The sequence below is a fragment of the Haliotis cracherodii genome, unplaced genomic scaffold (genome assembly GCF_022045235.1).
Source record: "Haliotis cracherodii isolate W230 unplaced genomic scaffold, xgHalCrac1.p SCAF_16, whole genome shotgun sequence".
In the NCBI taxonomy this organism is placed as follows: Eukaryota; Metazoa; Mollusca; class Gastropoda; order Lepetellida; family Haliotidae; genus Haliotis; species Haliotis cracherodii.
In genome coordinates this window covers 3,272,899-3,285,779 of record NW_027266271.1, presented here as the reverse complement: position 1 = coordinate 3,285,779, position 12,881 = coordinate 3,272,899, and the positions used below count along the sequence as shown (strand labels likewise).

At 37.9% G+C, this 12,881-nt stretch overlaps 1 protein-coding gene across 1 annotated transcript in view; it reads left to right on the top strand.

Moving 5' to 3' along the window:
• The window catches only part of LOC139463731 (obg-like ATPase 1), a 327,895-nt gene that overhangs the window by 138,121 nt on the left and 176,893 nt on the right, over positions 1-12,881 (top strand). The window contains exon 5 of the mRNA XM_071244980.1: positions 99-226. Within this exon, the coding sequence (XP_071101081.1) occupies positions 99-226 (128 nt within the window). The remainder of the gene's footprint in view (positions 1-98; positions 227-12,881) is intronic.

Below are 12,881 nucleotides of genomic sequence, written 5' to 3'. Positions count from 1 at the left end.
AATTCTCATTTATTGTCACATGTGCCCTCAGACTGCAATAAATGTCAGGAATCCTTGTCTCTTCAAGATACATGTAATAGTTGGTTTTCTGTTAACAGCAAAGTGCCAGCATTCCTTAACGTGGTGGACATTGCTGGTTTGGTGAAAGGTGCTCATGAAGGAAAGGGTCTTGGGAATGCATTCTTGTCCAACATCAAGGCTTGTGATGCTATCTTCCATGTTGTTCGTAAGTAAATACTCGTATATAAACAAATTTGATTTTGTGACAAATGTTATATATAGGATAACTCTTTCTAAGTAAAGTACAGATTCTACTACTTTTTGGGGTTGAGTCCCATCCGGGAATCGAGACCACACTGCCAGAGTGAGGCACCTAATCAGCGATCTAAACCACTAAGCCTAAAATGGCATTGTGTGTTCATAGCTTTTGGCCATGGAGCGGTGCCAATTTTCAAAGTATTTGATCTAGACTTTCCAGTTGTCGAACCTTCATTTTGTGGAAGCCTTGGTGGCTGAGGTGGATAGATTGCTGATTTTGTGTGTTGGTGATTAGGTGCCTCACTCTGAGAGTGTGGGTACGATTACCAGATGGGATCCAACCCTAAAAAGTACTGGAATGTGTACTTTACTAAGAAAGTGTTATCCCAAAAATATAACATTGTTATTGTGTGTTCATAAATTTGATATTGCCCTTATTCACTATACCAGTAGAACAGTAGACTTTATCTTGCCGCCTAAACAATGATGTCCAAAGATATCAAAGAATTTTGACAAGTTTGGTAAATGGATAGTCCAATCTGAAAGACATGTCAAATTTCATGAACCAGCAAGATCAAGCAATATTAAGTTTGTCACATGAACAATCTAGAATTAGCTTGGTACTGGTTTCCAGACAATAAGTTTGAAAAGTATTTGATGGTATTTATGTTTGATATTTAGATACTCCTCTGAGAAGAATGTTAACCAGCCAATGTGATGATAATTAGATGGTTTAAGAGCACATAACAATATATCAACTGGCCTGTGGCAGGTTCCTGAATAACTTTGATAAATGATAATGGATTGTGCCTATCATTTATGGTTAGGTTGTGAAAGTTAAAAGACAAAAATGACACTACAGTATTACTGTAATATCTACAGTTGCACCTTGAGCGATTGCAGGGTTTATTTTGCAGTAAAAGTAACTAGAGCAATTGTAACTATTACTGTTGAAAGTAAGGCTTGGACCCATAGTACTGCTATGGTTCTACTTATAATTATTTTCATGTTGTCCTTGTGAAGACATGGTGTAAGCTGCCAAAATCTACCCCCCTTCAGAGTATACCTGGGTAGATTTTGGGGACTTCCCAGAATCTACCCCCCTTTCCCAAAAACTACCCTCAGGGGGTATAATCTGGAAGTTCCCAGAATCTAGCTCAGTGTAGATAATAATAAATCGTTTTCGATTCCAAAAATTCAAAATGTTGTTTTATACATGCAAACAAGAAATAAACAAATAAACTGTTTAAACTAATATAAAAAAATCTTACAAATCACATTGACTTGAACTCCTTCTAGTCATCATCAATTTGTAAGTTATAAAATCATTTTGAAATCAATTATAAGTGTGCACTTGTCTGTAAGTACCATTTACATTCTTATTCTTCTAAACATAGTCAGATGTATTTCACGAAGCAATTGTCATTGAGTAGTATAGGTAATGGGGGTTCTGCTGCAACTCCACTGGAGCCAGATTTATATACTTATACTGCTACTACAGGGGGAATTTTTTATGTCAAAACAATGATGCGATTCAAATGTCGTCATGATATTAAACTAAATTGTAATGAAAATATTCTCTGTTATTTTTACTCATATGCTTACCATTATTTTGAACTAAGTGATATTCAACATTTTTACTAAGTTCTTCGTTCATTTTACTAGGAGACCAGACTATATACTCTTTTTCTAAATTGGAAAGAAACAATTGATGACCGTATTTGATTGGTTTGACATCACTGATATAATATATACCCTGTGGTAATTCTCGCCATTTGATTGGCTTGTAATTCTCCATTATTATATACTAATGTAAGCATTCGTCTAAAATATTGTATTTTCCAACGATAGGAAGCAATCTATTTTTAATCTCCAACCAGTTCTTTGGTTTTGGCACGGAATAATTGACGTGCTTGTTGTCTCCCCTGTTCTATGAACTGTTTTTTCTTGGATCGAAACTCAAGCTTCATTACGTTGTATTTGGCAAGTTCTGACAACACTAAACGAAACTCCTCCTCGGATATCTTACAATCAGCCATTGCTGTTGAAATATGGTCCTCAATGCTGTTCAACTTTGTTTCGGCGAGCATCCGAATATTATCATGTTTTAATGCTTTCTTTTGCAACTTACAAGAAATAAATTTTATCGCTATTACTGCCAGTCCTGAGACTCCAGCAACTGTTTCCATGCCAAGTACGATAGGCGCGGCGATTATAGTTGATAATAAACCAACACCAGCTACACTGAGTCCCATGCTAGCTGTTACAAGCGCAGTGTCAACTCCGTCGAGAGCATTCACAGCTCTGCAATACTTTTTAAACAATCCAAGTCTCATCTATGTTTTATGTCGCTTATTTGATGTAATCGAAATCCATCAACAGTATCCATCTTTTCAGATTCTTCATCGAGCACCGGATATAAACCCCTAGTGTATATTATTATATCATATAATAGTCTTTCATTGGTCTTGCTTCAATGTTTTGATAGTATACATCAGCCTTATTGAATGTATATTATATGGCATAAATATCTTTGTAAGAGAAATGCTGTCACTTTTATTAACTTTGACCCCCCTCAAGGGTTGCAACGGGTGATACTCCCATATAAATAATACTGCAACGTCGACACTCGTGTTTCTAAAGCCATTTAATTGATAGACCTGATAATATTTCAAAAGCATCTTCCGGTGCATCTCCAAAAAAGACTTCAAACATAATTGTAGAAAGAGCAGGTATAGCACTCAAGTTCTGTTTTATATCATTGAATTCAGTAACCAAATTTAAACTAACATTTTTTACTGCCGGGCGACTAAATAACCTATGACCTGGGTTTTCTGGCAGGGGAGAGACTAATACACTTTTTCATTTTGAGGGGATATAAGCCCCGAGTACGATCCCACTATTTATTATCTTAGTTAAATGATGTCCCTTACCCATCATCACATATGGTGGGGTAATGACATTATTCCATAGCCACTCGATTTTTTTCTTCGACCATAGTCCATTTATTATCATCGTTACGAGTAAGATTGTATGAAGTGTTTTTATTGAGTCTACTAACGTCGACATCGCTTAAATCTCCTAGATTTCCTGTGAATGTAACTTCTTTGCTTGTATACATTATCTTGTGAGTGTAAAGCGTATAACTTGCCATCGGTACCGGGTTTACCGAATCCTTCTGTGTCTCCGAGATCGGAAAGCGCAATTGTATTACATTGTCTAAGGTTATGCGTTCCAGGACCTAATGAATCAACCATTATTTATAATATGGAATGTTACACTTAAGTATCCTATATGTACAGGTTGATGTTTTACATCTAGTACAGAAATTTTGAGGTCTGAAATAATACCCCGCTTTAATTTTTTATATTGTAATGATGAGAAAGTTTCCGTTCTACCGCTATTGTATTGTATATTGACTGGAATAGCTCTAAGCATAGTTGAAGGACTTTCGAGTTGAATATTATCCGTTGTACTTATCTGATCGAGATTGATGCATAACTCTTTATAGGGAACTAAATCAGCCAATTTAATTCCATGCACTGTTTCGTTGGGTGGTATTATTCCCGTTTCGCCTTCCAAGTCCAAGTGTTTCTGCTAAGGTCTTGGCAAGAAATACTTCCTCTTCTCCAGCGCTTAATTTCAGCATCACATTCGATTTTTTTTGCGTAATTCCATTAGGCTTAAAAATTTCATCATTGAGTGAGCATACGCTGTAATACGCATCAGGTATAACAATGCGAGTTTGATGAATACTTAATTCACCTATTAAAAACCTATTATTTTCTCTCGCATCATTTATATTGGTCCACTGCAGGTAATACCTTACATCGCACAGGGCGACTTCAAGTTGACCAGCCGAGTTATCGATAGTATGAAGCAGTTGAATAGACTGACCATTTGTTATTCCTGGGAGTGTCTCATACATATTAAATATACAAAGATACTATATCATAACTTAAATATGAAATCAACTTACATTACTAATCATTTGATTTTAGTAAGTGCCTCTGGTGCTAATTTTATTGCTAAATTTCCTGATATCTTTGAAAAATACAGGGTCACGGCAACTAGCGATAAAATGGTGCACGATTGGTTCCACAATCCAATGCAATTTTGGCAGAACCAGTTAAACTTTGCCGTATGGTGTGCCACAACGGGATGTGGTGTGTCTCTTTATGCACTCAGGTTTGAACTATATAAGTCTGTTTTATCATTTCATGTGTACTATCAGATTAGACGTATATTTAAAGAAATTAGTGCACCATTACCGCAGGATCGAGCGTACTTGTCAGGAATTTAATATTTCTACGAGTAAAGATTGGCGTATTAAAGGACTTAACCATGGTCTAGGTGTTCCGTACAGTGGACAAAAAACTGTGTAGGAAGAAAGTGATGATTTAGTTAAAAAACCTCTTCAACCATTCAATCCATTTAAGTTGTTTCATAAAAACAATCTTTTTGTAAGATTGCATAATCTTAATCCTGGCCGGGAACTTTCGAGTAAGGATTGGAGAGGAGATCTTATGAGTTTTAAGAGTGGTTTAGCTTATATTGTTACAAAATTTGTGCAACTAAACGATACCGCCAACGCTTGGAATGAATTTCTCTATGATAAAACAGAAAATATTTTTACTAACCCAGGAGTTGTAAGAGTTAATGAATCAATAAGAACTTATGTATGGGCAATTCTTGGTGCACAGTCGCAAACAGGATTAATTGGTTCTGGAACGGCGCTTGATGCGCAAAAACAGTTTGTCGCAAAAGTAGAGGATGCTATTAATTCACCAGTTGATATACCATCTTCTAAAAAGCGTTTTCAAGAGGTATTACAGTAAGCTCAATCCAAAGTAGACTAAGTTTATGCGCCGGGACTATGCATTTCTTTGAGTAATATGGAACTTAAAATCGGTCAAGTGATCGGTTATAATAATAAAATTGTTATTGCTTCCAATCAACAAAAAACAGGTATAAATTCAGATATTAATACTGATTTAATAACGCGAACAAACACAGGTGAAACGGTAATAGTCAAGCCACAGTCACCACATGTTTCACAAACATCTACTGATGCATCTACTGACGCACAACCACAAGTGCCACCACATATTGCTGCTAAAAATCAACAACATTTTGGTTAAATAGTTCTTAATGAACTGATTTGGATAAATAGTCTTTAACAGATACGTACAACAGCCCGGCAATTGCTACGATCAGTGCCCACAAGTTTAGACTAAGCCAAGTGATGGTCTTAGCTAATAAATTCAAGAGCCCGGAAACAAAACTCCTTATTATACCGGAAAGTGCAGATGCGGCTTTCCCAGCGAGCTTTCACAGTGCTTCTCCTTATGCTTTTAAATGCTTTTTTATCCACTCTTTTACACCATTTTTATCACTGGCTGGTGTGCCACCTCCTGTGCCACCTGTTAACGCGAGAGTCAAAGTCGATATAATAAATCCCAATGCGGTTAAAATACTAGCTATGGTTATCCCCTGTTTTCTGAACAATGTTTTAATTTTATCGGCCAGTGTGGTATCATCGTTGAGGACTTGATCGATAGTTTCTCGAATACGACTATTTGTAAACAAAGTGCCTTTCTATTACTGGAAGCAGCTTTGAGGCCGATCTTTCATCTTCTAAGTTACGCAATCTTTCAGCAATGCAGGCAAATCTGCTTTTGGAGTTGGAAAACTGTGTTGCCGCGATATCTCAAGAACTACTCGCTGGATTGTCTTCATATTTGGAACTATGGTGTATATACAGACTCCGCAGACACCAGTCGGTTTTGGTGACCTTGGCGCCATTTTCAAGGTCACAGCAGGCAAATCTGCTTTTGGAGTTGGAAAACGGTGTTGCCGCGATATCTCAAGAACTAATCGCAGGATTGTCTTCATATTTGGAACTATGGTGTATATACAGACACCGCAGACACCAGTTGGTTTTGGTGACCTTGACCCCATTTTCAAGGTCACAGCAGGCAAATCTGCTTTTGGAGTTGAAAAACGGTGTTGCCGCGATATCTCAAGAACTAATCACTGGATTGTCTTCATATTTGGTACTATGGTGTATATACAGGCGGGGGACATTTCATCACTTGGTGACAAATACTTGTCTCATATGCTATATGCTTGTCGAGTTCGGATAGCTTGGCTATGTTATTGATGAGTTCTCCCCGCATTGGTTGCATTGCCTTGTCAAGACCTCGTAATTCCCTAATACTGTACTCCGAATATGGTGATACCTGTAACGTGGAATTATCGTAGTAGGTATCCAAGATTTCTCCGAGTTCGTCCGAGACCAGCTTCGAGCTTTCTTCTTTATCTATGGCACCGAGTTCAGCACGCACAGTCTGAAGAACCTTAGTAGTCTTCGCAGAAAGTTTTTCTCGTGAGTAGTCTACAAAACCTAATTCATTACGAACAATGTTGATGCCCTGTTTACTGGCTATTGTAGACAAAGCTAGGGGCTTATGAGTACGAGAATTCATAAGATCAATATCCGGAGAGCCACGCAGTTGCAATATTCCTTTACTATCTATTGTAAACTTTGAATAGTCACGACCAATAGGAGTTTCTTTTAAGGCATTGTAATAATCATTAACGGCCGGTTTCAAAAGTTCATTGTTAAGATTCATAAAGCTGGTTTCATCAGTAGCCTCTTTGATTGTACTCGGATTATAAAAGTTATCTAGATTAAAATCATCCATTTTTATATTAAACAAAAGGTTACATAATTTCAATATAACAATGACTTCGCAATACAGACTTAAGTTAAACCCACAACGTAGACTTCGGGATCCATTAGGGGTCAAAGCAATTCCCCAGTCTGTAACTATAACCAATAACCATTGATCAGAATCAACAACTTATGGTTCGCTTTCCTAATCTCAGTGCACACGATGTGTGCCGGGAACCGCCCGGCTATCGTTTACAATTAATTTGACTTCTGGCGACGCTAGCAGAGAGCTAGTTCAGATCATAGGTCGTGCGATTGTTAAGAAAATTGCGATTAAAATTAGCGGTAATGAAGTTTTGAGTATTGACGACAGCGATGTATACTTCTGTTACATGGATCTACCGGAAGTTTAGCCATTTTGTATGATCGCGTGCTTCGACACTGAAAGATCACCAGGAACAAAAGAGATACGACGTGGAATATCAATCTAAACATCCCCTATAGATCGTTGAAGGGTATTTTAATGTTTTTCAAGGACCCCTCTGGAGCATCCCAAGATTACAAAAGTAGAATTGACTATCGAGGGTGTGCCTAATCAACTATATAGTCAAGGCATGCGAGCATATCAACAGTGGGATGAGATTAAAAAACTCCGTTCTATAAAACAAAGCCCAGAAGTTAATGTGGTCGTGTAAGATCTGTCTCTGGGGTTTGTATCGATGGCTGAATTCCTTACCACGAAGTATGCGCTATGGCTCGACATGCGAACCACAGATGATGACCAACTACACGGCAGTGGGCGGAAAATAGAAAATGCCAGTGAGTGTGTTACTATACAGATAACGAAGCTCTTCGAAGCGGCTGGTAAATTAAACATATATTTGTACGTGATTATGGGCGTGCAACTTAATATACAGGATGGAAGATTCATGCAAGCGATCTATTAATAATCTTTTACCTAAAGAACCGCACTGCGCTATCGTCTGCGGGCAAACTGGTTGCAGAAAAACAGCTTTTATTCTAGATAATTTACAAAGTCATTATCGGGATGTTTTCGATCATATTATTATTCTATGCCCAACTATAAGCGTTAATAAAACAAACCCATCGAGAGATTGGGTAATGACTGATCCCGGGGCGTACAAAGTTGATCTGGGCGATCGTTTACATGACTGTTTACGAGTATGTCATGAAAAATACAAAGGAGAATCAACCCTTTTCATAATAGACGATTGCAGAGCGAGTAAAGAACTTACCAAAAAGAAAGACATGCTTTCATATGTAGCATTCTCTGGAAGACACACTCAGCATAGCGTTTGGGTACTTACTCAAAAATACAACTCTGTCCTGAAAGATCTCAGCGAGCAGACCAAATGGGTAGCCCTGTTTCACTGCAAAGACCGAGATTCATTTTAGGAATGTCTACGCGAAAATAATGTTATTTATACAAAGCTCGAATGAGATAAAGTCAGAACACTGTTAGCAGAAACAAAGCACTGTAAACTCGTATTAAAAACCGATCAACCAGCTGCTTATGCGATTGCTTAGCAAAATTATAGCAAATATAGCAAAAATACAATAAATTGAACATTAGCGGTTATTATGTAATAATGTGGTTTGAAATCCTCATTCTTTTTCAACAATTTTTTTTTTCGGGCTGTTTTTGATGTGCCATATTTTATTATGGTAGACTTAAATATCTCCTTAGGTATTACATTATGGAATGTGATGAACTCATCGAACAAATGCTCAAGGAACCTGATCAACATACAGAAGTAGTTACAGATCAACATGTAGATCAACATATAAATAAACATAGAGAAAGACTCGTGGCTCTGGTAGCCGGTGGAAAATGTTCCCAATATATGGGGAAAAATTATACCACTGAAAAACTTGATAGCATGACCGATGAAGAAATTAAAAAAACGAGTCTAGACTGGGAACTACCATGACTAAAACAATAGGGTCAGCTATGTTACAACTATACACAGTCGTAGCTAGTACGTTTCTTCCTATCCCGGCAGAACATGGTATTTATGCGAATGTCTAGAGAAAGACCCATTCATCGAAAACGCTATAAGCGCAGTAAGCTGTGAGTTTTATCATAGATACGGAATGTTCTTAGCGCCGCTGACCACAGCTTTAATAACGGCAAGGTATTGTCAATTTAAACATATGTGCCCACCTACTATTAATGGAGACTCAAGTGACACCAAAAGTGAATGAGGAAATAACACGGATTGGGCAACAGATTGTGGAAACACAATCACAGCAAGTGAATGAGGAAATACCACCGATTGCACAATCACAAGCCAGAGTGACTAAGAATCCTCGAAAAGTCGCAGCTGGTAGGAAGGGTGCGCTAGCGAGGAAGTCAAAACTATACACAATACTGAACAACATACCGTATATCGCTGTGTATAAGGCGACCCTACGTATAAGACGACCCCCCTGTACACGCCTTCAAAATCAACCCAAAATCCTATACTCTGTGTATAAGGCGACCTGGAATGAAGCTCATCACAAGTGCGCACACAAACCTTATATATGCAATAAAAATATGTTTATCTTGCGTTGTTTTTTTCTACCATGATAGGTCGCGTGTGTAACTCCAGCACACGTCGCCATTTTGTGTTTACACGGTACGACACCAAATTGGTGCCCGTAAAATAAAAAAATTATTTATGAAGTCATAACATATAAGAGACAATGGTGAGTAATTTAATCGCCAATTAACTATGTTGTAACGAACTAGGCTTATGTTTGCTTCACATTCAGCGTGTTTATTCCACAATCACATGTACACACTGTCTCCAACACTTGTTAATACAACTGTAAAAACAGCGGGAATTGATTTCAGCTTCACCGGTTATCACATGTTAGGTCACATGTGCAATATGCAAATGCTTACCGGTACTTCCGGCTCTCTACTCACGGATGTTGATTGTTTGACCTTGTCAGGTGGTTTGACAATCTGCATCGAAGCGAGGGTCATTTCAACTTTATTTGCAGAAATAATTAAACTTTATTCAAGGAAAAGAGATACAAATCATGTTTATGTATGGAAATAGTTATTGGAACAGTTATTTAGGACGAAATGTGAAGTTTTTTTGTCAAATGCTGGGCTGGCTATCAGATGCCTGTTGACATCGCCAGTGGAAAAAAATGTGAGACCTTCGACTCCGTGTATAAGACGACCCCCCTTCTTAACCCCCTCATTTTAGGTACGAAAAACTCGCCTTATACACAGCGATATACGGTAGTTGTCCGATTAAAACTTGGGCTCCCTATGTACTAGGGGTTGTTGCTATAGCAGCGGTATGGTTTTATAAGACCGGAGAAGAGAAAACGTCACCAGCGATTGCACAATCACAAGTTCAATTAGAGTTAAGCCCTCATATAATGTTATATAAGCAATGACTACTCCAGCTACAGACGGTAAAATGTTGGTAAATGCAACGTTTCATTCAGCGGTGGTCAGTGGCTTGGCCATTGGCTATACCTGTACAGCTAAAAATAACTAAAGCCACACCACCCAAGCTAGATTTTAATGGTTATGATATCGGTATGATGATTCTTCATATAGGATGGCAACAAAAGATATGCTAATCAAACAAGGGCTTATCCCAGAAGACATAATGAAGTAATTAAACATTTGAATATTTTATATTATTGAACATTTGAATATTTTATATTCATATAAAACATTTGAATATGGCAACAATTGCGGTGATGGCCGGTGGAGCTATTGTTAAAGCTCTGGCTTTTTTGGGGAGTAATTTTTTATTTTCTAGTATGAGAGGAGAGAAGCAGAAAAGACATGATAAAGCATTAGAACGACTCGAAGCAGCCCAGTCACAATGGGCCAGAAATAGGATGTTAGGATTAGATTTTATTAATGATGAACTGCACAAAGAGGGGCATTCAATTCAAACGTTTAAGGATGTTGAATCTGCCATGCACGAATACTTCCTTGTTTATGGAAAGAAACTTGACCCAATACCAAGACCAACAATAAGTCAGTTTTATACACCGTCAGAGGCTCAGAAAGACCGCGAGATAGCATTTATAATGTTTGAGTTATCAGTAATTGCTATTTTTAGCTTCACAATAACTACGCATAAGCCATGATCTATCAGCCATTAATAATAACCCTGACTGCTAATCTATAAATAGCACTGACTGGCTGTTCAGCTGTTAATAACCCTGACTACTCAGCTATAAATATGGCTGACTGCTTATATTAGGCTGGGCAGGACTTGGCTGACGACACACATTTAGACAATTGATACTAGAAGTGTATATTTATCACAATGGCGAGGGGCACATCAAGATGTAAATTCATACGCATGGGTCAATCACAAATTTGTCGAAAAAGCTGTATGGCGGATTTTTGTGGAATCCATTCCATTGCAATTAGAAAAGGGCATATTAATTATTCGTGTTCTGTATGTGGGATTGGGGTCAAAGGTAGTTACTGTTTATCTAACAGTCATGGTGCTGACAAGAAACGGTTTCAAATTATTTATGAGTAGAAAAAGGCTTATCGAAATGAGATAAATAGATTGGATAGAATTCAACCCAATTAGAGATTAGTTCACATGTAGTTATATATCCCAAATGACTTATGTTGGAGAGCTGAAAGCTTTGGCAAAACAACGTGGTCTACATGGATATTCTCGAATGTGAAAAGCTGAATTGATTGATTTACTCGGTTTGGAATACAACAAACCCCAGACTGTTAGAGAACTCAAAGCTCGAGCTGAATAAAGGGGCTGAGAGGTTATTCTCGAATGAGAAAAGCTGAATTGATTGATTTATCAGATAATAATAAATCAGTTGATGTTGTTAAAAATAATCAACCTGTTGAGTTAAAATTTGTACCCACAGCCGGCAATGGTAAGTATCTAAGAGGTTGGAAGATGGATATTAATTCCAACATGGATGTAAATGATGATAATAATCGTATCGAAAAAAATTAACGAGGAATTAGATGATTTAAATACTGTAAAACAGGAAATTAATGTGAGCAGAATATTAATGCGAAAATGCGAGTGACGGAAGGTCGTATTAATTTTATGTGCATTAATTTTGTACCATCAAAATAAGGAAACAATCAACAAACGAAATAAATCACTTCAGTATTTTTTACTAGTATTACATCAAAAACCATGATATCAGATCATTACAAGTTGATAGCAGCCACTGACAACAATCAGTCACAAAGGTAATAGATAAATAAATTACTAGACAAAATAACAAAGTCACCTACACAAAGTGAAGTTGAGTAGTGGTCAGTTCGCATCCTGTCAAGCAGCCCAGATTGGTGCCAGCCACAAATTATCCCATCAGTGTCCTTTACAAGCTGTCAAGAGCAGACACGAGCCAACGCGCATGAATGGGTTTCATGACACTAATCCACAGGTCAACAGGAGTGTGAGGATTGTCACCTGATCGAAGATTAGATGAAATGTTGTCGGCATACCACTCAGTGAATTGTTCCTTCATCAGCTGTTTGAAATTGCCGTTCACAGAGACATCAAGAGGTTGCAATTCACCAGTACATCCGGCGGGAATGAAACAAACTTCAAAGTGGCGTTTGCGTAACAGATCTAGGAAATCTTGACATCGATGGGCTGCAAAAACATCAAAAATGAGAAGAGATTTCTGTAGCACTGGCAACTTCAGTTCTTTCTTGACTTTTCTTGTGGAGGGCACAAGCACATTTTCGACGTAATCCAACATCGTTTCCTGGTTACTCCAATGATTGGATGAATGGGTGATGTGCCAATCACTGGGAAACTTGTAGGAGGCGTGGCACTTGTCAGTCATTCCCTGGTAGATGACTTGCGGGGGCAACAAACTTCCACTCACTGTACTGCCGAGTAGAACTGTGATTTCTCGCTTGTCTTCAAGGCCGATGATGTCAACTTGCTTCGACCCTTCT